This window comes from Pestalotiopsis fici (genome assembly GCF_000516985.1).
Source record: "Pestalotiopsis fici W106-1 unplaced genomic scaffold PFICI_Scf_1, whole genome shotgun sequence".
Classification (NCBI taxonomy): Eukaryota; Fungi; Ascomycota; class Sordariomycetes; order Amphisphaeriales; family Sporocadaceae; genus Pestalotiopsis; species Pestalotiopsis fici.
Genome location: NW_006917091.1, coordinates 7,092,687 through 7,119,903, shown reverse-complemented (window position 1 = coordinate 7,119,903; position 27,217 = coordinate 7,092,687). Strand labels below are relative to the sequence as shown.

The window sequence follows — 27,217 nt, the reverse complement described above, 5'->3', positions numbered from 1 at the left end:
TGGCCCGTGCACTCGCGTTGCCAAGGGCGAAGAGCAAAAAAAATCTGGGGTGATGAGGAATTTTAGTGCACAGCAAACCACGAAATAAGGCTTGCATAACTTGCGTGCACTATTCAATCACTCACTAAGATTGTTCAAGTTTGCGTTTGTCCGTGAACTTACCAAGATGGATGGATCTATGAATATTGCAGCACAGCTTGCGAGTTATGTTCAAACCATTGTCACATTATTGAGAATCAGGGGACCATGGGTTGACCATCAAAACACCTTATACAAATTTGGAAGTTATATAAGCGGATTCGACCTGCACAGCGGTCGTGTAATCCATCGTCTGAAGACGAATACTGTCGAACTACAGCTGGGCTGCCAAGTTTGGGGTCTCTCTCAAGTAGAGCCTGTTGCGAAGAAATTTGACAAGGCAGAATGCCGCCGGGGAATCTATCAGGCATGAAAAATAAAGAAACCAAAACAACCTTGACTTTTGCAATCCTGCCTCCTCCCTACCATACCGCTTATTCATCGTGTACAAGCACGACGTATGTCGCCTCCAACTGCAGAACCAAGCAGATCCGGGAAGTAATGTCTCGTGAGGTGTTGAAACGGGGCCATAGACATCCGAGGGTACTTAGTGTATATCCTTGGAAGACAACGCTGAACACCCCGAAAGACTCTTGAGCCTGCGGCCTGTGTTGTGATTGCGCACATGGGAGCCGTAAGCCTAGTAACCTTCTCCGGCCGACCCGTTGTGACCCTGGCTGTACATATAGCCATCACCTCCCTCGACCGACTCGGCGCCTTGGAAACCCGGGGCTCCGGCAGCAGCAGACCCACCAGGAGCCCCAGCTCCGTACCCTTGGCTACCTGGGCGGTTCTGTTGGTTCTCGCCCCTGTTTGACTGAGACTGCTGATTATTGGTCAGTGAAAATGAGACAAGATGGCCTGGGCAGTATATCTTCAAGCTCCTGCCGCAGACATGATTGCAATGATAGAGGGACACATTACTTCTCTGTATTTGGACAAATAGATCTTCAGGGCCTCGGAGTAGTTCTCGAAACCAAGAGACGTCATTGCAAACAGAATATCCTCGCCATTGACAGTCTTTCTCTTCTCCTGGTGGCACTTCTCGGATGCTTCGAAAATTGTCAGCTTTGTTATAGTAACCAGTGAGGGAGAAAGGCATTCGTGAACGCCTGAGGGAAATTGGTCACCAACCTTCACTCGTAATGAAACTGATGAATTCGCTCACGCACTCCTGCATGCACTCCTTGGCCTCCTTTGCGATTTTGGCATTCTCTGGAAGAGCGAGCTTCATGATACGGGCGACTGGTGCAAAGTTGCGAATATTAGCATCGTACACATCATACTTTTCCGCTTTGGATGTGGCGCGAGGCGCTTCCGGCGACTGAGACGACGAATCGTTCGACATGGATAATGTGCTTATGCGCGGTTGTCTCAAATTTTTGAGCCAATATGAACCATTTGCGCGATGACCGAGAAGCGATTCCAGTCAACGCCCACAACAGCTCACCCACAGCAGTCGTCAGGGACTCCGTAGCTTACAGCAAGACATCGACACCAAACAAACAATGCGCGCAAATCAGAGGGCAGATGAAGAAGGGAATCTTGCTCACCATTGGCTATGGGCAGCCATCTATCCTGCTCCTTCACTTCAAACTCGTAGCCGAGGCCGCTGTGTGGGTCTTGAGGGTCGTTCATTTGTGCTTCATCGTCGGGTGATTGTACACCTGCCTCGACCTCCTTCGAAGGGGATTGGGGGGGATCCGACATATTTGGCTACCTGCAGCGGGTGCTGGCTTCTTTTGAAATCTCTTGGATTGCCCAGCTCGTACAGCTGGTTACTAGGTTCAAACTAGGTATCGATGATGTGTCCCTGCCTCTTTGACACGTCGCAGGGGAGTAAGGCTTGAGGGCTTGCTTGCAACTGCGTGCGGCTTAGCTGCAGGAAGATATTTTCTCTCAGCGTTCAAGGGGCCTCCTGCCAGATGCGGGAACCCTTCGATTACGACTACGACTGAGATGAGAGGTAGACTGCTGGGGCGTGACCTCACAATTCTCCGATATAGCCCTGTTGGCAAGCCCAGGCTATGACGGTATGTTTGGGATATGCAGGAGTCGGTCTGCAGGACGGACCCTGGTCTTCTGAAGAAAGTGCGCCTTGGGCCCTTGGCTTGATAGTACGTAGTAGTGAAGCGGTCGGCCGTGGTAGTGGCGGACGGGGACGGAAGCAGAAACGTGGACGGAAAGGATGCCCGCGTGGGAAGCGGGGTGAGGGTATGTACGTGAGAGGTTGACTGCGGGCCTCTATGGGTTTTTCGGGGGGCTCAACTGGGTGGTGGCTTTAGTGCAGATGCGCAGTACGATCGCCTGGCTGCAGCAGAGGGCAGGTAGGTACTTCGTACGTAGTCTGATATTCTGTACAGTCGTAGTATTCCTGGCCTATCGAATTCAAGAGCGGTGCTGCGAAAATGCTTTTTTGGGCGCAATGGAAACGATTTCCGCCGTGGGATATATTGTATCGCGTCAACGTTTTGGGGTGTCCGTTTAGGCGGATATGTCTTTAAGTTACACCGGTGCTCGGCGAGTGAAGTGAGAGAGACAGTGGTTTAGTTGTTATTGCGACAATGCGCGCGCAAGGCAGGCAGACAGTAGCTCCACGGTACACTCTGGGGGTGTTTCTGGAAATAGACAGCCACGGTTAGAATAAATTGATGGCTGCACTGTCGCGTCAGGATGCTGCGGAAGCCCTCCTTGGTTTCCGGACAGACGATCGAGGCTCGTCGAGGTGCGGAGGAATGGGTTGACTGATTGATTGGGTTTACTGGGCTGGGTCTGGACTCACCAAGTCAGAAGGGAGGGTCTGCGTTGTCTCTTTGGACGCGTCGTGGGGGGTGAAGTATTTGGAGTGTCGGGTCCGGTTAGGTCTTGGTTCAGGTCGCAAAGAAGCTTCCTAGTAATAAACGAGTTGCACTGAGTTACCAGATGAACGAGAGACTCGATTGCTTCTGGGTTATGTGCGCGAACGCGAATTGAGAACTTGGAGCTACCTCTTGGTGGCTGATCAGCTCAAGCTAGGTAGGTACAAATCCGACCAAAACGTGGGGCAAAATGCGCCGTCCGTCCCTGGATTCTCTGTACTAGATCGAAGTCGGCGCGGCGATAAAACCTAGCAAAACAGCGCGCGATTGTACCGCGATGCGATACGATACGGCCAGTATGTGTTTGGTGAAAGTGGGAATCTCACGAAGCGATGTGATTTGACTGGATCAATTTGACAGGACTTTCATCATAGCCGGCGGCAGCGTCTGAGGGCTCGGGGTGTGCCAGTACAGGCTACGATTCGTCGTGTGTACAGTGTGGGTACGGTACGTCAAGCCATTCAGGGTTCCATGTTTACGGGGCAGGCAGGTAATAAACTACATTACCTACCAGTAGGTAAACAGCTAAAAACTACGGATTACTCTAATGTACGTACAAGGATAAGAAACTGGGTTCAATGTTGACCAAAGAGAGGTGCCGAGGACTCGGGCTGGAATGACATCTGGAAGTATTCAATTACTATGTACCTGCAAAAGCTCTTCTAGTAACAAACAGAAATTCTGTGACTATGTCTACATTATTCGACGTCATTTACAGGAAACTTGACCTTTGGAACTGTGACTGAGTTACCATAGAGTCTAGGCGACATGCCCCACCGACCACAAGAGTTCGGATCTTTTTTTTTTGGGCAAGTTCTAAGAGTGAAATGGATTATAGATACACCTATACTGGTGCAGGCAGTATATTTGAATGAATGTTCCATTTTGGTTTTACTTTGCTATGTGAATTCATGTCCATGATCCAAAGCTTGACATCTCCATTAGGTATTGCTACATACCTAGTTTTCATCATCATCAAGCTCATAGAGGTACGTTGTTCATTCATTCATTCTAGACGCCCGACTTATCTCATCATGTACCAAAAAGCCAGTCTACTAAAGCCCAATATGTACCACGTACGACCAAGCGAAAGAAAAAGAAAAAGAAAGACATAGAAGGCCAGGGTACGGCACCATTTCATGCAAGCTCTGCGAAGTGAGTTGTCACGGCTATTAGGTGTCTTGTCCGATCCGGGCTACCCGCGGTATCGTTAGCTGTGAGATCAAACCGGTTGTCGCTGCTCATCACCATGATCGGAATGTTCCAAGGAAAAATTGGCGGACACCGCGCCCTTCATGAGGCGGTGAAAGAATCTTCAACTCTTCAGTACCAGACTCCGACCGGTGGAGTTCACCGGTCTGACCTGTTCCGCATGGTTTTCCTGTTTGAAGTCAGGCTTGCTCATCCGGTAACATCGTTCCAAATCCAGCATTCAACACCCACCTTGATCACGTCGATGGGCTGAGCCCTCGATGAAATTGACTTATATTACACTTACAAAGTACCTGGAACTGAACGTGTCGGCTGCCTGACAGGAACAAGCAGTCTTGCAACTGCGCCTGCTAAACGGTCACAGCCCCCAGATGCTGATCGCCAGAACTTTGAAAACGGTCGGGTCATCATGCTATTAGTGGCCGCCATTGGCCTGTCACGTATGTAAAGAGGAAGCATCTGCATGCCGGTTCCTTCATATAAGGCTGCTGTTGAGCCAGAAGAATCCCGCTTCGCAGCCAATCGCAGGATTCACCGCGCAGACGTAGAATTCTGATTGGTAGTAAATAGGGAATTACTCTGACCTGTCGGTCTTTTTCCAAATTGCGGAGATGGTGCCCATGCGCGTGCAGTCTTTTCTGGGCGGATCTCAAGGGCTCTCACCATACTCAACATGCGTATACTTTCACTACTATGTACTGTCACGCTTTGTAGGTGTTCATCTATGTGGATCGATGTCATCACCTGACCTGGATGAGATCCCTATGTTTCCGCTTTTTTGCTGCAGCATCGTTTCTCTCAGTCCTGGGCTCCAGACTCCTGCGCACATCTCTCGGCATGCATGAACACTATGCAGCATGCGTCATGCGGCCTAAATGCGTCCCAATCGAGCCCATTTTACTGCTGCCCAATGGCTGGTAACGAAACGACGATCGGTCTACAGCTCATTCGCTCTTTAGTAATCAGTGTCAAGTGTAATGCTCAATCTATCGCAGCATGGCGAGATCAGTCATAGTTTACATCTGATAGGTGTTCCAGGAGTCTGGGACGACCATTGAACGATCTCCGTATGGGGAATTACTTTGATCAGATTCAGCTAGGTGCCATCTTGATGCCCCATCTTTCTGCGTGTATAAACGCACATCTCTCGAGTGCGGATTCGGGCACATTTGCATACAACGGGGAACATCCGAGAGCCCATGTGCATCGTCGGCATTTCCAGCGGTTTTCCGACCACATTTTTCGCAAATTGTTTCCAAGCACTACACCCCTACAAGACGAGGGCCTCTTCCCGGGGACAATAATGGCGGTTACGATGATGACGAAGTGTGCTTCACACCACACCACACCACATTCTCTCGTAATGCGACGTTTATGCAAGTATGAGCTGTATTTTGACAGCTGCGAGCAATGTTTCAGAGAGACAGCCATGTTGGTCGACCCGGGTTAAAGTAGTTTGTTAATCATCGTGCCATGCATAACCGATGGCTGGCAGGGCGGATCTGGAAAATATACGAGAGCCTGGCTTGAGTGCCACAAAAAAAGATGTGCCGACTATCGAAGCCTCATGAAAACTCTTTAAGGATTTTTCTTTTGAAAGGCCCTGCTTTTATGTGGGTTATATGCAGAGCCTCGTACGGATTCAATTCAAACATCCCCGATTATCAGATGGACCTCACGAGACTGGCGACCAATGCTTTACCCGGCTGTACCTGGGCGCCTAAGTTTTTGGAGCTTAGCAAATATCCAACTACTGGTTGGACAACACATCACACACCATTACGGCACTTCCATGTAAGACGCATGGTGTGGCTAGTTCTGCCAATCCCAGAAGCTCGATTCGCCCGACATCTGGCTGTTCCTCTCCATGATTATGTTGATTTCGGCCAGTAATCTGCTGTTCTCTGTATCGTCACGGAGCATGCTGTACCTAAACTCGGTTCCGAATTGTGGCCAAGTTTTTTTGCTCCTGGAAGCGTAAAATTCCGAGGCCAGCTCAGGTCAGCACTTCTGCCACCCGCACCTGCATGCTTGAAGCTTTCGTATGCACCTCATGCCCGCTGCCAAAGCGAAATTCGTGCCCGGCCTGGCTCATGACTGTACGATCTGAACATTGTTCTTCTTCTATGGAGCCATTGCCATTAGTATTACATTGATACAAACGCCTGGGTGGGTGTGGTCGGCTCGATCCAGAACTTACCTTCCATTTCTCGAGGTCATCTTGCTTTGTCTTGTACTGCTTGACGAGCTCGTCGAGGACTTGTTTGAGGCCCTCAGCGTTCGTCTTCAGCGCAGGAACGACATCTTCCACAGTTCGCTCCACTAGCACACCATTGATCATGCGAAAGCACTTGCGGTCGCCTGGAAGAGGACTTAGGGTCTCTAATACAAGTCTGCCCATGGGTCAGCAACATAGTAACAGAACAAAATCCACGGCTGTTTGTGCGCGCTTGAAAACTCTAGACCTAGTTCCTGGCTGGGGATATGAAACGCTGAAATATGGTCTCCAAGATTCCCTTCACAGGCGAAGATCCACGCAGACATTTTCATACATGAGATGATGAGCGAAGTAGGATGAAAGCAGGTGTACGGCTGGGGTAAAGGCTCAAACAAAAGGAACTGACTTGTGCTCCTCAGCCTCCTGCTCAACATCGCCGATCTTTTGGGCGAGTTGCTGGAGTGTATTCTTGTAGTTGCCATACTGCGTTTGCAGCTCTGTGAGGGTTGGTTAGCAACCTTGTATAGATTGAGCCTCGTCTCCTTGGATGAGGAATGGCGAGAGGGGGGCATGGCTCACGTTGCTGCTGCTTGGGGGATGGGTTCTTCGATGCCATGGAGACTTGTTTGATAGCAAGAAACACAATAAGGTATAGGATAGAGAGTTGAGACAAGTAACCTGAGTAAGGAAAGGACCTATTGCAATAGCAGGTTGTGTGTTGACCTCATGAATGGCAGTGAACTGATCTCTTCCTCCCTGTAGTGTCTGTCCTAACTAATGGAGACGGCCCAGGAGGGAAATATGTGGAGTTGTGGCCCATGCTTTTTTCCCTCAAGCCTCCAGCGGCGCCCCAAGGGTCCTTTTAGTGCTGGAGTTTTGGTAGGTGACCGACCAGTGACAGACCAGCAAATCTTCATATCCTCGGACCATTTGCGACTCGATCTTGTTGCCCTCAAATCTCGCATCTGTTTTCCTTTTCTTGTCTTCTCAGCAGTTTTAGAATACGCGGCCCTTCCAAGCTCTATTAAAATGCATCCCCATTTGCATACAAAAGACAACATCGGTACGTCCATACTCTCGTATCACAGATGCACCTAACACACCCTCAACAAGGCGACCTGGAAACTAATATATCGGCTTCACATGTAGCTTGCGAGGAGGTCATGACCGCACTCGAAGAATGCCACGCACGCGGCTTTCTCTGGAAGTCCCTCGGCATGTGCAGCGATGCGAAGCAGCAGGTCAACATGTGCCTACGCGCCGAGAGACTGAAGCGCACAGCAGCGAACCGCGAAGCCGCCAAGGTCAAGAGGGACAAGATCAAGAAAGTATGGGCTGAAATCGACGAGAACACCTAGTCGCACATGTGGCTTCACAAGTCATGGGGGAAGCATATTTTCAGGGAGCATGGGACTATGGAGTTTCATGGGTTATCATAAAGCATTGGCTGTCAATTTGGACAGGGCGTTCTTCGGATGAAATAACAGGTTTTCGGTCATGGGCAAGCCAAGGCGCATGGATTTGAACTTTTGGTATTTGCAACCCCACTCTAAGGCAATTATTTTACGACGCGAATCGATGCACGATCGAAAATCCAACGTCCAGTTCAGGCCGTCTACAAGGTCTTCCGGAACGCATCACCGAACACAAACGCACCGAACAGCGACACGAAGCTCAGCACCACCGGAACGGGCTTCTTGAGGCGGAGCGCTCTGGGAATAGAAGAGCCTCCGAGGACGACAGAGGCGAGCAGTGCCAGCTCAAGGCCAAACGATTGGAAGTTTTGGAGGCGGTAGCCGCCCAGAGCGTCTAGGCGAGATCTTGTTAGTTATGACGTTCGGCTCCTCGTGCAACCGGAACAATTCGGCCGCAGGGAGCAATGGAAGAAATACATACAAAGTAGACCAACTGTCCAGCCTGCTGCGACCGAAGGTACAGAGCCCGTTCTCAGGAAACCAATTGTGCCTCCAGTTGCGGTCAGACCGCCGAGCGCATAAGCAGTGTTCTCGAGACCCTAATGCGTGGTGTGTAAGCAAATACTGTAGGCTCTGGCGGGTAGTGCACATACCATGATGTCGAATGATTACTTGGTCGATGTTCGTTTTATCTGATGTGTAACGTAAACAAACAGCCAAATCTTGATATAACTTGACGATTGGGGGTATTTGCACGAAACTGAGAGTTGAAATTACAAAGCAGCTTGGAGAGGACAGCTTCAGAGTCTAGACGAATCCCGAGGCAGTGCGGGTCCCCGAGGCCTTTCGGAGGTTTGGGGGGTTGCCCATCCGCCTGGTCCATCGCTGACCTCATGCAGAGCTGTTGGTTGGCTTTTTGGAGCTACGTACTACTCAGTGCTATTGCTAAGGTGTTATCCGTCTTGGCAGGAACCCGCTAGGTCGATTGCTTTCTTTGCTTGGAAAACCCTTGTCAACTTTATACTAGTATACCTCCATAGCAGGATCCTGAAAGGTGGACAAATTGTTTAGCAAATAAGATCATCTTCACACTTTGTGAATAATCCATGAATTACAAGATGGCCACCTGTTTGTACAAATAATACCTGTTGCAGCTTTTCCTTTAAGTGCTATGCAGCGTGGCTTCGGCCCCACACTCAAAGCACGAGCCCACAGCGACATAGATTGAACACTTCTGATTGGCTATCGTTCATCGAGCTGCGTGTCCCTTTGGCGCAAGTTGAACTTCTAGACAGACAATACGTCTCCCCAGGGTCCAAGACTTCAACAAACGAGAGCAAAGCGTTGACAGCTCACACTGTTTGCCTTTCGTTCCGCCGACAGTTTTTCACCATCAAGCAGGACTCCAAATTGTGAAAAGCGCCAATTCATCGCATCGACGCCCACAATGGCAAAGAAGGCTACCGCCACCGGCCTGTCCAGCTCGCAGCAGAGCTCAGGCACCACGACACCGGCCTCGATATCCGCAGGCGCAGCGCCCCTTGCGGCCACTCCTAAGAAGTCCGCTGCAACCGCCTCGACCACCAGTGATACCGATGCAAACCGATGGGATCAGATCGCCACGAACTTCTTCGATGCCTACCAGAAGGACACCCCGCAGCGGACCAAGCTGATTGACGCCTTCATGGCCTTCCTGGTCGTCGTCGGAGCTCTTCAGTTCTTGTACTGCGTCTTGGCCGGCAACTACGTACGTCCAAGCCCAATTCAACATCCCTGGCTTCCTTTTATATTTCTTCTTGCTTGTCCTATAAGGTCTAGTGGTCATCAATCTATGAGCACTGATGACGGAGGTCTGCGATGACGAGAATTGGGGCTGACATAACATTTTGATTATAGCCGTTCAATGCATTCCTGTCAGGCTTTGGAGCTACCGTTGGCCAGTTCGTTCTCACAGGTATGTTTCATATCACCGCTTCTGAAGTGAAGCAGTTCGCGATTGAAGCTAATATAGAGGGAATCCAATAGCATCACTCCGAATCCAGACCGATGAGGGAAACAAGTCGGAGTTTACATCCATCTCGCACGAGCGAGCCTTCGCAGATTTCATTGTTGGCAGCTTGATTCTACACTTCTTCGTTATCAACTTCATAAACTAGAAAGCGACCGCACAGTTTGAAGGGTTTCTCAAGAAGGGAAGAGCTTGTACTCAAGAAAGAAAGAACAAAAGATAATTCTCCCCAATGGGTGTATCATGATTCCGGCACACTGGGAAGAACGAGTGGATCAGGTCGTTGCGTTCGTCTAGTTTTGAATTGAGCTACGAACTGTTGAACGGCTCAAGTCCAAATCCATGTTTGGGGAAGCAGACATGTACATTGTACCAGTATCAGGAAATGAATGGCAATAAGCACAAAAGCAAACAATAGAGGTCGATTTTTGCACTTCAAAACTTTATAAGTCGGACCCGGTTGAGCCAATTGCTATTGATTCAAATGTTCGAGGCCACTTAGTCTAGATTTCACCTCCTCGGGGCTATCACGCAATAAGTCGAGACTATGCCAACCTCAAGCTGCGATTTCACCCTCTCATCTCTTGGATAAGCTCAGAAAACCTCCTAGTCGATGTCATCACCTCCCTCTGCAGGCTGAGGTGACGCCTTTGGCGGCCCCCCCATTGGTGGAGGGCCGGCTCCAGAAGACTTGGGCGGCGGCGGCGGAGGGGTGGCCTTGGCTTTGGACGAGGTACCATCCAAGTCCCTGCTTCTTTTTTCTTCTTCTGCAAAATAATCATCCATCAACCTGTTCGGACTATGTCCGTGCCGATCCTTTTTCTTGGCTGATCTCGTCGGCACGCTTCCCGCCGCCGCTACTGGTGAAGCTGCCATTTGTGCCGGCACCAAGAAATCAGCCGACGGTGCGCCCTGAACTGGACTGAATGTGTTGTTTCCGTATGTGTTGTCTTGAGGTGGCGCCCCAAACGTAGTGAATTGGTCAGCCCCAGCGCCTGCCCCAGCCGTCTCATTGAAGCCGCCGTCAAACATGGTATCGCCAGGTTGGTCGACGGGTTCGTCGAGAGGCGCAGGCAGGCGATGCAGTGCACCGTAGCCTAGGACACAGCCAAGAGCGCCCTCACCGCCCCAGTCACGGCTTGGAACGATTTCGAGCTCGCGCGTGACATTATACTCGTTGTTGTAGACCCAGAGCCGCAGGGGCCGGCCAATATAGTCCTCGACGAGCTCGCCGAGGCCACCCTCGCCATGCAGCACGCCGTCGGGGGTGCCCAGGATGTAGTCGCTGTACGGCAGCAGGCCCGCGTTGTCGGCCGGGGAGTTGGACGGCACGTCTAGCACATGCCAGATGTTGGAGACGACAGCGAGCGGCGTGAACTGGAGGGACAAACCCAGCGAGGGATTATCTATCGGAACCGGGAGGTGCAGAACCCGCGTGCGCTGGCCCTTGGCCGACCAGAGACCCAGAGCCACAGTGCCGCCGGCGCAGTTGCGGACTTCTTGCGCGAAGAGCCGGGGGTCGGGATTATCCTGTGAGCGCGCAGTTGGTTAGATGTGGTAATAATGGATTCACGTGATGCGAGGACCGTACAATCTCCCTTCCATTGATTCCTACGATAAAGTCGAACCAAGGCTCAATGCCCAGCTCCAGGTTGGTGTTGCGCAGGACCTGAAAACCATATCCACCTTGCTGGTGATCCCGTCGTTGCTGCTGGGGGTCGCCGTCCAAGCGGGATATGAAGCGATTGAGTGCGTTAAACATGATCTGTTGCCTTGCTACCGGTTCTCGAGACTTTAATGTGCAGTGGACAGTCGTGAACGGAGGATGAGAGACCCAATCAACCGTTGAACCGTTGTGGTTTGTAGGAAGCTGGTTTATAGTAGGAACGATCTTGAGATCGCATAGCTGTCATTTGAAAGAGGCCCAGCCTTAGCATTGTGCAGGGATATGAGCTCCCGTTAGCTACACTGAGAGCCATCATAAAAAGTACAGCGGTACCTGGTGAGTTAGGCACTTGAGCGTAGTGGGGTCCAGGTTAGAGCACTAGCAGCGCGCTCCAAGTTTCTCGTCAAATTCTCAGCCTCGTTTATAATTCTTTCTTTTGAACGTTTAGACGATCTGTCATTGGAGAAAAAAGCAAAGTTCGCGGATTGGCGCACGGCTGTTGAGATGCTTGCATAAGCTGGGGAAAAGTTGAGTGATGGTTAGGCACGTCTCGGGTCCATTTGGCTTCTCACCAAAAAAGCCCAAGATGAATTCCGTAAAGAAGCTGCCGTTGACGGACGAGTGCCACCATTGGAGGCGTTTGGGCGAGGTTCCGTGGGATCTTCAAAAGTAAGTCGTGCTTTTTGTGATAGCATTCTATTCGATGAGCTGACAAAGCTGCAAAGATACTGGCAACAACGGCACACCATATTTCCAAACTACAATGAGGGCATATACATGACTGACAGTGCCTGGTACGGCGTAACTCCCGAGCCCGTGGCCACGCAGATTGCTTGGGAACTTCCTGGAACCGTATCCGACGACAAGACTACCATTATCGACCTGTTTGCTGGCGTGGGATCAAATGCCATCGCGTTTGCACTATCCGAACGCTGGGATAAGGTCATTGCATGCGAAAAAGACCCGGCTACACTTGCGTGCGCTCAACATCATGCTCAGCTGTGTGGCGTGGGCGATTCTATTACCTGGGTAAACGGCGACAGTTTCGAGTATCTTAAGCTTCTCAACTCTTCTCCCGCAATTCTGGGCGACGACATTAGGGTGGATGTCGAGAAGACAGTCCTTTTTGGTTCGCCGCCCTGGGGAGGCCCAGGTTATGTGACCGATGAAGTCTTCGACCTTAGCACCATGGAGCCATATAATCTCGAAACCATGCACGAGGCATACCGAAATATGGATCATGCTCTCTACCTGCCACGAACTAGCGATCTCAGGCAAATTGCTCAGTTGGTTCCCGACGGGACCAAGATTGAAGTTGTGCAATATTGCGTACAAGGCGCAAGCAAGGCTTTGGTTGCATATCTACCCGCGCAACCAAGTGAAAGAACAATGATGGGCGAAGACACGACAATGGATATCGAGGCATGAGACAGCCAACTGAGAACCAAGATCGCGGTAACCGAGAGTTTTCCCAAAACTTATGCTGAGGAAATCCCATTCATAGCGCACAAATTCAGACGATAGCATGTCTAATCAGCTTTTCGTAGCTGATCACTGTAGACATGCTCATCTTGTCTGCTTTGCTTCTCCTACTGAAGTCTGTAAAGACGTACGATGGATGAAGCACAGCGAGCACTAAAACGGCACTCGACACCATCAATCCGTCAAACCACGCAAAGGACCCCTCGGAAGGTTTCTCTCTAGCCATGCCCATAAACGAAATCGCGCCGTGTATGCTTCTGATCAGCAAGCAAATCACGGCAAGCTGTATTGCTGCGAGGAACATCTGAAACCTCCGACCCAAGGCTTTATACCCACCGCGTTCGGGGTTGAACGTCGTGAAGCCAAGCTCATAAAAGGCCATTGCTGCCCGGCTTGTGATTGTGATGAGCATAATCAGAAACACCATCAGCGTCAAGGCATGGATCCCGGTTCCCACGGCGATGATCTGCCCTCCTTTGGTCGTTTCAATACCAACATGGTCTGTCGTGATTTCCCACATCGAAACACCAAGCCCAGCAAGCTGTACTAGTAGACTGCCGATATCCATGAATATCAAGTGTCGGTACCACTTTGGGGGTATGAGTGAGTGCTCTTTTCCGACTGTAAATAGTAGTCTTTCGGTGATGAGATACATGCTGGAAAAAGGTCAGGCTCCCTGGCAACATTGGCACGAAGAGACATAGGACTTACCTGCTAGGCACAAACATTGGCGCAATCGTGAAAAAGAATTGCTGAGTAGCGTACAGGGAAACGTTCCAAGGATCATATGAGCTCCTTGTTCGTATGATGTAGCCAGTAATCTCGAAAATACACGCAGTACACAGTGGCATACTGTACGCTATCCATTGCTTGGTATATAGAATAATGATTTGCAGTCCTATCAAGCTCGACGTGAAGCTAAACAGATAAACAATGTGAATGGCTTGAGATGGACGATAACCGTACGGTGATGCAAGTAGACACCTATCATGACTACACGGTAGCAATCCGGTAGTATTCATCAACAACTCAGACATGGTGGCTAGGCTTGAGAAATATGAGGCAATGGACTTGAGCAGACATGGAATGCAAGTGGATTATATCTATTGTCAGACCATGACATGTCAGCAAGAGCGAGCCCAATATCTTCCATTTTCATGCATCTGTATTGTGCAAATGTGTATGCGGTTCTTTAATTGACATTAACTCGCACGTCCTATACAAGGCTGCTAGAGATGTGCAACCCCAAAGCTCTAAATAGAACCTTCCTGCATATAGAAGGCTGACCATAGCCGCGCCGTAGCCTACATGAATGGCGGGTATGCAGGTCCCGCGATGCGGCCCGGCTATGTATGCATTCTTCGCGCCCTCAGACCAATCATGTATGCTGTGGAAAGAGTGCATCGGCATCTGCACCGCCTCATTGCGCAGGCTTCGCCTCTCCCCCGCCCATATTTGGACTCTTGCATCCCAACTGGGGATGGTTGCGTCCATTTTCGGCTTCAGAGAAATTTGATGCGGGTATTTGGTGATGTAAATGTCGATGTAGTGTATGGTTGGTGCTTGATAATGTCGGCTGATCCCTTGATGTTGTGCTCAAGCTTATACTGATTTGTGCATCTTCTGCGCTGGTGTAAAATTTCAGGCATCATATATGAATGCTTGGTGGATGGAAGCGTAACACGCCGGACGTTCTTCAAACGAACTTGCGAATATGAACAATAAAAAAGAGAACATGGTTCATTGATGGACTGAGTTCATAAGATTAATCATCAAGCGCTCACAATGCTGTGCTCGTACTTCGGTCCAGTACATCCGCCATCCTCCGATAAGTGAAGGGGAAAGGCGAAAATGCAAAATGCTAGAATTTTAAAAATGCAAAATGCTAGAATTTTAACGCCATCAACTCCGTGGGTATGAACTTTCCGGCTTCATCAAGCCGCCCAGAACATCAAATCAACGTGAAACCTCATCAACTCCTGATTTGTCGTCCCGTACTCTGGCTACCGCTGCCACCGTGGATATATCGGCACGACTTCACTCATCTCCGGAAGCCTCTCTACTTGCTTGCCCTTGTCATCGTCATTGCCTTGGAGGCCCGCTGGCTGAGGCTGCGTGTAGAAGCACTTGAGCATGTTGTTATATGCGACCACGTATCCACGGAGGACAGGGCCATATTCAGGGCTGCACTTAGTCTCTTCACCTGTATCTAAAAGCCCGCAGCTTGGTCAGCTGTGATACTCTCGTCATCACAACTCATGTGGGTCTGTGAATAGTTTGATATGCAGCGAAGCCAATAAATCGTCTTGCTTATTTTGACAAACAGTATGCGAGTATACGTACCATTGTAAACTGCCTGAGCCATTGGGTGCAGAGCCGGATATTGCTGTGGGTTTTTCTCAAAATCATCCCGCCAATACCGCTCGTCTGCCAGACACTGCTCTTGGGTTTTGCTGGCATCCAGCTGGTAGTGGATATTTGCGAGCCAGCTATTCTTCCAGCGGGCGTAATCGCGCCATACTGTCATCTTCATCAGGTCCTGTTTGCTTTCTTCTTCGAGCCCTGATATATCGATTGAGCAAATTTACTGTCAGCACTTTGCCCGTATTCGAGAGTAGGTTTGTAGGAGATCGCCATTCAAGTCGCTACTTACGGGAAAATTCTTGTTGTACTGCTGGGTGAAGTCCCGGCAACTCGTCTCTCTCAAAGTCACCGAGCACACAAGTCTGCTCGGGGATAGCCGAGAGAGGGTTGCTGCTTTGTCCCTGCCAGTGTCTTTGCATCTTGTCAGGAGAGTCCTTGCTGTGTATCTTTCTCTTGTGATATTCGTGGTCGTGGATCGTAGTACCGAGACGACGAGGATGATAAGAGCAAGAGCAAAAAGAGAAGTCGCCCATTAGATTCGTCGACATTTATACTCTGGTTCCATGTCCCTCCCATGATATTCAGACGCAAGTGAATTAACAACGACAATGGTGCTCAATAATTCAATTGCAACTTGTAAGGATTGAGTTCGAGTCAGAGCAGTCGGTCTTGTGCTTGTTCCCCCCGAATACTGTCCCCAACAGCGTCACACCAGGGGAATGAATCACTGCGATGTCGCGAGTGCTCTCTTGTCCCCTAGAGTAGGTACAAACTTCCCGTTACCAGCCAGTCCCAGTTAGCAACGGTTACGTGCCTCGAATAGAGCGAGCGTCAAACGTCGCACAACAGGCCTTTCGCAAATTCAAATGTGCCAAATACGGGTATTCAATGCTTGATTCACAGCGTACTAGAAATTCCAACTCTAAGTATCAACGTATGGAAAGAGAAAAATTTCACTTGATGCGTGATTAATATCATTAAGATAAAGTTTAGATGAGCTACGTCTACATTAAATGATTTTGACAAAATATTGATGATGCTTTCTTGTTCGAGTAAACTAAACATGTAGTGCCAAGACTATTTGAAAGCTGGCCTTTTCTTGAAGCTATGTCTGGACCTCAACCCCATTTTGAGCCTTTCGTCTGTATTGACTCTGTCCTACAGAGCTTTGACGATACTTTTCTCATCAAAAATATCCCTGAGAAGCCCCAGGACCGCAACCTCTTCATCGACGGCACCCATGGCATAGGTGCTCTCGAAAGCAAAAATACTCAACTGAGCAAAGAAAGGACGCAGGATCTTGGCAATAAGTTCGTCCTTCCGGTCTGTCGATAGCTCGTCTGGAATACCACCAGGACCAAGCAGGGGACGTCGGCACGAGCCTGAGGCTGCCATAATTGCAGCGCTCTCTGTCTGCAGGGCTGAATTCTTTGCCAACGAACTATTTCCGAGCTCTTCAGAAAGCTCGTCTACGAGCGCAAAAGGCTGGTATGCTGGACTTCTATATATAGCATCGATGGTGTCTGTGATGAAGAGCCATTCGTGTAATTGAAAGTCGTCAGGAGCTGTGCAGATGAGAAGATCGAGAAGCTTGCAAGCCTGCAGAATCGAAGTGTTATTGTATGTGTCGCTGGGGATACTGTTATCAGTAGCCACAACGGATGAGAGGGCAGCATGTATCTCAGCATTTGTGATAGGCCACAGAGGAGAAAGATGTATTGCCGAAGTTCGCAAGACTAGTGCTCGCACAACCATGTATATTTCAGCCCGAGTTGTGGAGGACGGCGAGGAGGTCGATGTTGCGCCAAGAAGCTCGACAAGACGTTCTGTTATGACCTGCAAGTCGGTCACGAACGTGTCCATAGGAGACGCGAGAATCAAGGCCGCAGCGCGTCGCAAATTGAGCTGTGTCTTTCGATCCGCTTCAAGTCTTGCGGAGGTAGCTCCTACACCAAAAACGATACCTGCTGTTGTCGGAGGGGTGATGCGACTCAGTATTTCGGTCATGCGTTCTTTGTCTGCTACCGTCCACTGCTTAAGAAGGGGAAGCCAATCACTCTGGACCAGGGAGACTGGCGAAGCAAAGAACCTGGCATCGTTGAATGCGTCTCCAATGTCCTTCTTCCATGTCTTTTGATTATTCGGTAACCGCGTGAGCTCTTGCATTAGGCTCAGGGTTCCCTTCGATACCGTTTCGGGGAAACCCTTGGACCGAATCGAGGGCCCAATGACGTTAGTAGATATGGCTGCGGCCGCCGTAAGAACTCGGTCTGACTCTACTAAAATCTTTGGAAGGTTTGGTACTATCGTAGAGAGGATTCCGACAACATCATCGGCTCTCTCTGCAGGTGAAGGTGACTCCCGATCATCAGGTTTAACCTTTTCGGGTTGTGAAGAGGAAGATGTCTCTGTGAATGATATGGGACGTGTGGTGAATAGGGCCGTGAGTAATCGAAGGAAGAGATCCTGTAATTGTCAGTGATAGCGATCAACATACAAGTCTAGCAGGCACTTACACCGAGCTCTCTTCGCATCTTACGTTGTTCTCCAAAGTTTGTGTTGTCGACTTTCTCGCCCAAAATTGCGGCGAACTCGAGCAAGCTTGGAAGCGTTTGTCGATGCGGGAATGGATTCCCAAGCAAGTCCTTCAAAAATGCCATGCAGTCTTGCCAGATCTCATCCATGGCATCATCCTCTAATGAGCGGGCATAGTCTACCAAGAAGATGACTAGATCAGTATCTTGGAGCGAGATAGTCAATGTGGACTTGCGCGAGGGGTCAAGCGCGTTCGGGTTGGTCCGACTATAAATCGCGTTGAAAATAGCCGGTATCGTGTGTCTTGGACGAGAACCATCAAGGGCAGGCAACAGGTTGAACACATCCGAGTGCTTGGTTGTGTCAGGACTGCTAAGTGACGCTCGCCATATATCGACAACGGTTTCCAGACATTCTAGAGCTTCGGCTGCAAAGACGTGCTCCAGAAGACGCCTGGCTCGGTTCCTCATCCGAAGTGATGTGTAGTTGAATGATAAGGAGGAGTTGTTGTCTAAGGACGCGGCCTCACTACCCTGGCCCCATGACCAGATTCTGAAGCAGATCCGCACAGCGTCTTGGAAGGCAAGTAATACAGTCAGCCTGTCGTTCGCAGTCGCACTGCGAGATTGAGGGGTTTCTGAGTTGAACACGCCGGATACCATATTCCCAAAGAACCCTTGTGATTGCTGATCTGGACTCTTGATGACTTGGGCTCTAGCCTCTTCAGCCAATAGTTGATCGTGAGCCTTGGCGAGCACCTGCTCGAGTGCGTTGAGCAGTGAGATCAAGGTCGACTCTGGTGCATTGAGCCCAACCGTTGTCTTTGCATCGTGTTGAAAGGTCCTCTGCAAGTCCTCGAAGGTATTCCGGACTTGCTCACATAAGGTTTCCACCAGGGGTATCAGGACTTGAAAGATGGTATTGTAATACAAGGGCAAACATTCGGTCAAGAAACCAACCCAGCTATCCAGAACGGGTCGACTACTTGGCGAAGATAAGCCGGCCTGTATACATTTTAGTAGAGTCTGCGGCGGTGCTGTAACGTCTTGTACATTTTCCATGGTGGTAGCAGCAGATAACCGGCGGTTGCCCGTAGGATAGCTCAAAGCTCGCTTCTCTCCTGTTGGGGAAGACGGGAGCTCATTCGGTGACACGTCCCTTAATTTGAGGGATGCGAAGACGACATCCAAGAGCAAGACCTGAATATAGGGATCTGGCCCATCAAGTGATTGATGTAGACGGGCTATCAAGACATCTTCCAAGTGTAGCCTTGACAGTGACTCTGCATAAGGATTCAACAAAATTTGATGCAGGAGTGTCAGAGCACATCTGTGAAGTTGAGCTACACGCAGCTGTGTTCGCTTCTCCTCTGGAAATCTATTGCCAGCTATACATCTCATGCAGACTTGGAGGAAGAATTCTTGCAGAGAAATATCACCTTCAGCACCGGCTGAGAACTAGTCAGCAACTGCTTTTTGCCCCCACAATGACATAGATTACTTACTAATCTCTCGGAGGTGAGTCTCTGGCTCTTCGATCAGTCTTGTTGCAAGGACACCGAAGAATGCATCTGGAGCCCATCGAAACATATTGGATAGGGTGCGCAGATAGTATAGTGCCATGTCTAGATCGTCATCCGAAGAGAAAGCAATGGATTGCTTCGCAGAATCGGGTGTTGACGTCTTGGGCAATGTTCGAAGAAATCGCAGTTGAGATAACTTGGTGACAAAGACCAAGAACAATCTAGCTATATGTAAGTTTAGGAAGAATGATGGGGACCTCGAGTACTTACCTTTCGATACCTATCATGCTGTTGAGCCAAGTCTTGACAGCCATAAAAAGTTGTGTTCGGTCATCCAACAAGGAATCAAGCATGAGAAACAGTGGTCGAGTCAGCATGACCTCATAGTAGTCCTGGCCAGCCAAACGGAATTGTGGTGCTCCTTCTCCCATTGGTGTTTTTGGCGTTCGCCGATCAACATTTCCATCTTGAAGAGTATGTGACCATAAGATGCTGAAACTACGTCCCGTATCCGCTGGTCGAATAGGAAAACTGCCCGTTGTATCGTTCTTCAACATTAAAGCAGCAATAGCGCTCTCAATGTCTCGATTCTGTGGGCCCAGCGCAGATTGCAATTGCCAGAGACACCGGACTGTCTCGACGTGGTACTTGGGCTCTGAAAGCGACAAGAAACCCCAAGCGTGACGGACAAGCGGCTCGACCAAGTCGGATAAATCAGATGGCGGGATTCTCGAGCTACCATACAGTTGAGTTGATAACAGGAGCATTGCCTTGAAGGAGACAAATGGCAGGTCGACACTAGAGAGACTTGCTTGCATATTTGACAAGAGTCTGTTCGTGTCGAGCGAGTATGCGTTGGGTACTTTCGATAACACAAGTGCCAAAACGCGAGTCCTGACCGTCAAGGCTTGAGATGGCTCTTTCGCAACGAGGCAGTTGCACACTAGATTGCAAGCTTTCTTGAGGATAAGGGCCCCTACATTCCGGGCAGAAAAAGGCAGAGACGACGCCTCGAGGTTGCCCTGATCACTGACATAGAAATTTCTGATCCTTTTGAGCAAGTCGTTATTGGACATGGATGCCATGGCAGAGTTCTCTGAGGACTTCATCGCATCTCTGCCATCAGACTTGGCTGGAAAAGCTCGGTCGGGTACCATATCGAGAAGACCAAGAGCTATAGAAAGTACTTGGTCTGACAGTGCAACATCCCCTGTACCAGCGCTCGTGGGTAATTGATGCCCGCGTTCTTTGGTATCCTCCAACATTGCCAGGATGGACAGGGCTGCGAGGGGCGCATGAATAGTCACCATCTCTTCTTCGCGAATATTGAAATGGTTCATGATAAATTGCACCAAACTGATTTTGTCAATACGTTGAGCATATTGAGCATCACCAGGACCGACGACTTGAGCAATCAGACTGACGAGCTCGCCGTAGATGAGACCGCTCTCGACTCCGTCAAAAAACACACTAGCGCTGCGCAGAACTTCATTGAAATCGTTCTTACTGGCAGCACGACCTTTGAAGTCTCTGACACTTTCAATGATGGGGAGGAAGATCTCAGGGACAACCAGTCCGCCAATCTCCCATCTGTCCATGAGGGAAAGGCATATTCTGTAGGGCCGCGCTCTCTCCGTGGGATTCGTATCTGAGGCAGTCCGGATCATTGATAATAGCGCCTGTGTCAGTGCCTGCAGTCCGTTGTCCTCGAAATAGCTCGTCTTGGAAGTAAAATACCCTTGATGATGATCTATTGGCGACGTTGGCGACTCTACACCGGCCTCGTGCTCGTGGCCTGCAGGCTCCGGACCCAGAAACCAAGCCCAAAGCCGTCGATTCAAACTCATATCTCTGCGAGTCACTACACCAGCAGCTGCCTTCAGCAAAAGCTCCAGATCCTCAGGTTTGACTCGATTTTGTAACACTTTGGAATGCAAAGGTAGATGCGTGACAAGGAGGTCTAGAAAGCCACGTTGTATAAGTAGTTGTTCATCGCCAAGGCCGGCGGTGAAGCAACGAAGTAGTAAACCAGGCTCGGGAGATGTGACCAAGCTCGACAGGTCTTCGAAAAGCTGGTCTTCAGCGGCGTGCTCAGCTTTGCTTTTTCCAGCAGACTCTCCTTGCACGATATGTTGGCCCAACTTTGGCAGATTCCGAACCAGATATGCCAAGGCACCAGGCCGACGACTTTGACTGGTAATGGAGGCCAGGAAAAAACACTGCCAGAAGAACTCATCGCCGGTCGCATGTGTCGACGTCAGCTCCTTGCTGTCTGGTGTACGAATGGCGGTCTTAAACTTCTCCACTAGCTTCAATGTTCTTGCAAAGTCCTCGCTCGTCTCTTCTTCCAGGCCTGGTAGCAGCGCAAGTATGATGGATTTCATGGCCGGGCGCAAGGATTTTGGGTCAAGCTCCACGAAGTACATCTCGAGTAGCTCCAGGAATGGTGCTCGTACTGTCAGGGAAGCAAACGACAGAGTCGACGCCAGGCCCGGCAGGTATAGGGGCAGATCTCGAGATAAGCCATCGACGCCTATGACGGAGAAAACATAGCTATAGACCTCCAGTGCCTTCTGATGCACACCCGAAGGTAGAGAGGGGTTCAGGCATTGCGAAAGCCTCTTTGCGACGAGTACTTTGGAGGGTATAGTGGTGATGTTGGCTTGTCGTGCCTGTAGGGCCTTGAGCAGCCGGCTCAAGAAAGAGATGTAGTCAGCCCATTCCTCCAAGGCCGTTTCGAAGAGAGACAGGGCACGCTCGACGCCGGATGCATATTTTCTGTATGCCTTGTCTTTGATAGGAGCGTCTTCAGCGCTCAACTGGTTCCTCCATTGTCGCAGGACGGGGGTATTGCGTCCAGAGCTCTCGGGGGACATGGACCCGACAGGACCAGTTTCGAGGCTCATGGCTCGTTTCTAGGGCGGTGCGGATTGCGGAAACATGAGGTCTTTCCCAGCCGTATCATGGGAGCTGAGCTGATTTAAACGGAGCGGCGAGCAGTTGGCTCAGACGTGGCCGTTCTGCGAAATCGGTTCGAGCAATTGTAGAGACATGGAAATGGTACTACATTTACCAGGTAACCTAATAAATGTTCGTAGTCGATGCGGATTACGTTGCCTGTTACTGCTAAACGCCAGCTAGCTCAAGGTACCCTAGCAGCGTCTGGACATTTGTTTCGTAGCTTTGGATTGGACCCCTGAAGGGATAACCCCACGCTTAGCTCCCGTTCGCATGGCAAGGCTGCTACCAGTATATTAGGTACACATCATTAGGTGCCATTTGGGCATTGGGCGCTGAAATCGCCCAACCGGGAACGAAATGACCTCGACAATCATTGATGGTTAAGGTCGTGATCCGCAAATAAGGCACACTGCGTATAACTCATCTCAAAGTATCATCAAGGTATCTATTTACCTACCTTACTCATATAGTACTAGGCAGATGATATTATGTAGGAATTGTATATTTTGGTTCCAGTTGTTGGTTCCAGTTGTTTGGGATGATTGGACCTGGAGGGCAAAATGATTTATATGCTCTTTGTTGCAATGTTATGCATAAGAACACTCCCTCCCTCATTCATAAATATAGCAGGAAGGTTCCAGCCGTACAAGAATACCTAAGTGGTGACGATCCATGCGCCGAGTACCATAATTGGGGAACTCTGTTCAAATGTGTTGCTGGTCTACGGAGTACCACCTCTTTGTGCCTCGGCAGCTTTAGTACTAGTTGCCAAAATTCTTGTTTCTAGGTACCTAGGTTAGCTATGTAGGTACAAATTCCTAGCGAAAGCCGTCAAAAAAATTGATGGGATTTCTGATTTGGCGCAGTTCGGAGGGGGGGAAATGCGCTTTTTCCAAATTCAGCATGCCTGGTCTCAATGACGTGAGCAACCTGGAATCCGGAAAGTGTAATAAAGTAAAACCAGCACTAAAATAGCTCTCCAAATACCGACCTGCTCTACACATACTCTACCTACTCTACCTAATATCAGATAGCTTCTCGCATAGTACACACGTCCTTTCAACATGCCAATGTTGTGCAGACGATAGAAGCGACGTGGACAACGCTCCGGTCCGTACCTGTATTAAGCAAAGCCGTCGTACGCGCGCTCTCGTGATCCATATCTGTAACCCCGGCAGAAGGATGCAAAGCTCTCGAGTCAAGCGACAATGGGACCGAGCAGGGAAGATGCTAGAGTAGCATCAGGACCCGACCCAGCCTACGACGATGCCGAAGAACGACCTCCACCACTGCCGCCACGCCCATTGTCGCATGCTCCTGGGAAGCCTCCAGCCGCCGCTTCTGATTCGGTAGAGAGGCCGAGCCTACAGTCCAAACCGACCACGGCCGTATCCACCACCAACATACAGACTTTATCTTTCCCCGACGGCACGAGGGGCACCTTTACCAGCAGCGAGGGGCAGACCACGCCTGGTCAAGAGAATGTTAACATACCGGGCGACCTGGGGTCTATGCGCGGCTTGAACACAGGAACAACCAGCGACCTAGACGAGGGCATGAGTGTTATGAGCATTGCACCGACTGCGCGAGGCGCTGGAGATTTGGAAAGCCTCCTGGTCGGGGATACGAGCAAGAGAAGCCCAGCTTGGCAGATGTTACAGTCGCAATCGGCCAGCGTGCCACCGTTCGAAGCCATGCGCCTGCCGTATGGCTCGCCGCTCCTCGAATTCGAAAGGGAGTTTGACAGTATACCAGACGAGTCGCAAAAGGAGTGGACAGATTCAGACCGCCTCACGATTTGGAAATCGAAGCTGAAGCACTACATGATCTTGTCGTCGGCCGGAAAACCAATATGGAGTCGCCATGGAGATCTGGCCCTGATCAACTCGTCCATGGGCGTGGTGCAGACCATCATTTCCTTCTACGAGGGCGCCAAGAACCCCCTCATGGGGTTTACTGCCGGGAATACGCGTTTCGTTATCGTCACTGAGGGACCTCTATACTTGGTCGCGATCAGCAAGTTGGGGGAGAGCGATGCGCAACTGCGTTCGCAACTGAACGCCTTGTACATGCAAATTCTCTCAACTCTGACCTTGCCTACGCTTCTCCATATATTTAAGAATAGGCCATCAACGGACTTGCGAAAACCTCTTCAAGGCACAGAAACCATGATTTCATCGCTGGCCGACAGTTTTACCAAGGGCTCTCCGTCCATGTTGCTGGGAGCACTTGAGTGCCTCAAGATACGCAAGTCCCAACGGCAATCCATCACCAACATATTTCTCAAGTCTAGAGCGCCAAACCTATTGTATGGCCTCATTGTGGCGGGCGGTAAGCTTGTGAGCGTCATCAGGCCTCGTAAACACTCACTTCACCCGAGTGATTTGCAACTGATATTCAACATGCTCTTCGCTTCCGGTGGTGTTAAAGGTGGAGGCGGCGAGAACTGGATCCCTTTGTGCCTACCAGCTTTCAACAACCGGGGCTATCTCTACATGTACGTGAGTTTCTTGGATGGCACGCAACCAGAATCCCAAGACAATAGCTCGGAAGCCAACTATTCCACCGAGGATGAAGTTGCGATCATACTCATTAGTCCTGACAAGGAGAGCTTCTTCACCTTGCAGAAGATGAGAAATGATGTGGTTGGCGATTTACAGAAGAAGGGAAGTCTGGATATCGTCAAAGCTGCAGCAAAGATTGGACGGCCAAAGATCACGGATATTGCTCCAAGCACACAGATCAGCCACTTTCTCTTCAAATCCAAGGCCAATGTGCAGTTCTGCATGCCTTCGCTGGACCCAACCTTTGATACCGGCATCTCTCATCGAAGACTGATGTCCCTATACCATAACCTGCATGCCACCGTGCACGCAAAGCACTCCCATCTCAAGGTCATGCATTGTATTGATCATGCCTCGACTTCTCTCGCGTGGATCACACCCATTTTTGAATTCTACTGTGTGGCAGGACCAAATGCATCCAGACAAGCTCTGACTCATGGTGCAAACAAGATTATCCAGTGGGCGAAAAGAGAAGAAGAACGCCTATTTATTATCGGCGGTGGTGTTTTCTGATAGATAGCTTGCATACCCCTTGGCTACTTGCCTACTCTAAGCATTTATATATGCTTTATAGCTCATTATCCTGGATATCTGTGGCACAGCAGCGTTAAATCATTGACAGGATAATTTTGTCGCCAGATACAATAAAACATTTGTGAACTCAAAGTCTAGTGGTAAGCCTATATACTATCTAAATGCGAACGCGGGGAACGCCTTGACTGTCAGGATAGAACGAGGGAATGCATGCGGGTGAGTGGTTGATTAATAGTTGGCTGGGTATCAGTAAAGACTATGAAAGGTGTAAAAGACTATACATACAGGTAATTCTATAGTGGTGCATGAGGCCATAATGTAGGAGGCTGGGCTCCGATCTCAACATTGACTCCCAGGTTTCAACTATCCACTGCTTGTGCCCATCCAACAGGATATAAACGACATTTTCTAGCCAACAGGAATGGGCCAAATACATCGTCCGTCCTGATCTCGATATATATTTTCAACGATTTCCGGAAATACAATGACGAATGCGAGGGTGGTTTAGCCTCACTGAGAGTTCTCCTCTTCGACCTAATCAATAACTATGTCGGAAGCTCTTGTAGTTTCAGGAATTGCGCTTTGACCAGAATTTTCTCAAGAACTTCTCACCGAATTGTTTGCAAAACCCTCCGGAAAAGGTTTCGGTCCCTTCTTCGGTCCGATTTCTGTCTTCTCTGTGGCCGAAAACTCTCCGGAGAAATGATTTTTTTGCCAACTTGCGAGGTAAGTTTTGTTCGACCTTTCTATGTCCACAGATTGACCGGCCCAAAACATTTCCAGGCCCTGTCCGTCTTGGCTCTGGTATCTCGGCCAAGTTCTTTTCGTTGGCGCAGTGAACAAGCGAATTTCTTGCTTGCACTACCGACCCTGTCGGTGAGACTGCCGGCTCCTCCAACACAACGTTGTGATGCACTATGAGATTTTTTTGGGTCAGCGACGTCTCATGAGATTCACTGTTCAAGTCGAAAAGACTCTCTTGGACGCCTGAAACCTGGGAGTGGGAGAGGTGTTCTCCCTTGATATTGCTTACCAAAACTGGTCGTGCCCATTTCGTGCTCTGGAGTAGGGTTCCAATTAACTTCACCAAACATAACGGCATCCCTCTCACGCCGCACGATCATTAATTCACCGCTTCTAGTCCGAACCTCCTCGATATCTGACAGAGAATGCTGCCATTCGCGAGACGGTCGAGTACACCGCTGCTCTTCCTCGACCTGTAATTTCGTAGATGTCCGCACCTCGGGATGCTCTGACACGTTCATAACTTCCTGCTCTAATTCGTCTCTCTGTACAGCATTACTGCCGTTGAAATGATGCTGGTGGTTGTGGCTAGAGAAATTCATCGGCAAAGGTAGAAGCGGGGGTGGAAGCAAGAGGGTTTCCATGGACGAAAGGGAATGGCGAGAATGGTAAGAGGGTGGGCAGCCCGAAGAAAGATAGTCTTCAATTTGTTGACGACTCATATCGGATGATCGTCCGTGGTATGAAGGCTACGGCGTGGTACTCTCATTTTTGAAACATCAACGGCAGGGCAAGAACGACAGAAGGGGAGCAAACTATATAAGTGCAGTACGTCTCTCTACCAGAACGGCGCCGGGGGCTTTATGAGAGTTTGGGTTTCTGGTCCCGGACCGACACGTGTTGAGGAAAATCTGTGGCCGAGTCTGGAAACCTACACAAACCCACGATAACCCGGACGACCATGAGGCAGGCAAGTATGTTTGACGGCATCGAGGTCTCATTTGTGAGTTCGCTCTACTTAAAAAAAAAAAAGGGGAAAAAAGGGGGGGGGGGGGG

The 27,217-nt window shown here is 49.8% G+C and overlaps 10 protein-coding genes across 10 annotated transcripts; 4 read left to right on the top strand and 6 right to left on the bottom strand.

Annotated features, from left to right (window-relative positions):
• Positions 1–718: 718 nt before the first annotated feature.
• On the bottom strand, positions 719–1,788 carry PFICI_02074 (uncharacterized protein; the record flags this gene model as incomplete). Its single annotated transcript, XM_007830655.1, has 4 exons — positions 719–904; positions 1,003–1,130; positions 1,213–1,451; positions 1,529–1,788. The coding sequence occupies 4 exons, from the start codon at positions 1,786–1,788 to the stop codon at positions 719–721; spliced, it is 813 nt and encodes a 270-aa protein (XP_007828846.1).
• A 4,451-nt stretch (positions 1,789–6,239) lies between these two features.
• Positions 6,240–6,982, bottom strand: PFICI_02073 (prefoldin subunit 2; the record flags this gene model as incomplete). The annotated part of the gene is made up of 4 exons (XM_007830654.1): positions 6,240–6,272; positions 6,349–6,541; positions 6,773–6,863; positions 6,946–6,982. 4 exons carry the CDS (start codon positions 6,980–6,982, stop codon positions 6,240–6,242), a joined length of 354 nt encoding a protein of 117 aa, XP_007828845.1.
• Positions 6,983–7,395: 413 nt separating this feature from the next.
• On the top strand, positions 7,396–7,724 carry PFICI_02072 (uncharacterized protein; the record flags this gene model as incomplete). The annotated part of the gene is made up of 2 exons (XM_007830653.1): positions 7,396–7,429; positions 7,480–7,724. 2 exons carry the CDS (start codon positions 7,396–7,398, stop codon positions 7,722–7,724), a joined length of 279 nt encoding a protein of 92 aa, XP_007828844.1.
• Positions 7,725–7,981: 257 nt separating this feature from the next.
• Positions 7,982–8,437, bottom strand: PFICI_02071 (uncharacterized protein; the record flags this gene model as incomplete). The annotated part of the gene is made up of 3 exons (XM_007830652.1): positions 7,982–8,175; positions 8,263–8,380; positions 8,435–8,437. The coding sequence occupies 3 exons, from the start codon at positions 8,435–8,437 to the stop codon at positions 7,982–7,984; spliced, it is 315 nt and encodes a 104-aa protein (XP_007828843.1).
• Positions 8,438–9,228: 791 nt separating this feature from the next.
• On the top strand, positions 9,229–9,937 carry PFICI_02070 (uncharacterized protein; the record flags this gene model as incomplete). The annotated part of the gene is made up of 3 exons (XM_007830651.1): positions 9,229–9,528; positions 9,678–9,735; positions 9,807–9,937. The coding sequence occupies 3 exons, from the start codon at positions 9,229–9,231 to the stop codon at positions 9,935–9,937; spliced, it is 489 nt and encodes a 162-aa protein (XP_007828842.1).
• A 458-nt stretch (positions 9,938–10,395) lies between these two features.
• PFICI_02069 (uncharacterized protein) lies at positions 10,396–11,551 on the bottom strand (the record flags this gene model as incomplete). The annotated part of the gene is made up of 2 exons (XM_007830650.1): positions 10,396–11,319; positions 11,381–11,551. 2 exons carry the CDS (start codon positions 11,549–11,551, stop codon positions 10,396–10,398), a joined length of 1,095 nt encoding a protein of 364 aa, XP_007828841.1.
• Positions 11,552–12,041: 490 nt separating this feature from the next.
• Positions 12,042–12,883, top strand: PFICI_02068 (uncharacterized protein; the record flags this gene model as incomplete). The annotated part of the gene is made up of 2 exons (XM_007830649.1): positions 12,042–12,124; positions 12,181–12,883. The coding sequence occupies 2 exons, from the start codon at positions 12,042–12,044 to the stop codon at positions 12,881–12,883; spliced, it is 786 nt and encodes a 261-aa protein (XP_007828840.1).
• A 2,057-nt stretch (positions 12,884–14,940) lies between these two features.
• PFICI_02067 (uncharacterized protein) lies at positions 14,941–15,720 on the bottom strand (the record flags this gene model as incomplete). The annotated part of the gene is made up of 3 exons (XM_007830648.1): positions 14,941–15,146; positions 15,281–15,499; positions 15,591–15,720. 3 exons carry the CDS (start codon positions 15,718–15,720, stop codon positions 14,941–14,943), a joined length of 555 nt encoding a protein of 184 aa, XP_007828839.1.
• Positions 15,721–16,459: 739 nt separating this feature from the next.
• PFICI_02066 (uncharacterized protein) lies at positions 16,460–22,264 on the bottom strand (the record flags this gene model as incomplete). Its single annotated transcript, XM_007830647.1, has 4 exons — positions 16,460–17,767; positions 17,818–19,286; positions 19,341–19,579; positions 19,629–22,264. 4 exons carry the CDS (start codon positions 22,262–22,264, stop codon positions 16,460–16,462), a joined length of 5,652 nt encoding a protein of 1,883 aa, XP_007828838.1.
• Positions 22,265–23,527: 1,263 nt separating this feature from the next.
• PFICI_02065 (Vacuolar fusion protein MON1) lies at positions 23,528–25,396 on the top strand (the record flags this gene model as incomplete). Its single annotated transcript, XM_007830646.1, has 1 exon — positions 23,528–25,396. One exon carries the CDS (start codon positions 23,528–23,530, stop codon positions 25,394–25,396), a length of 1,869 nt encoding a protein of 622 aa, XP_007828837.1.
• Positions 25,397–27,217: the final 1,821 nt, after the last annotated feature.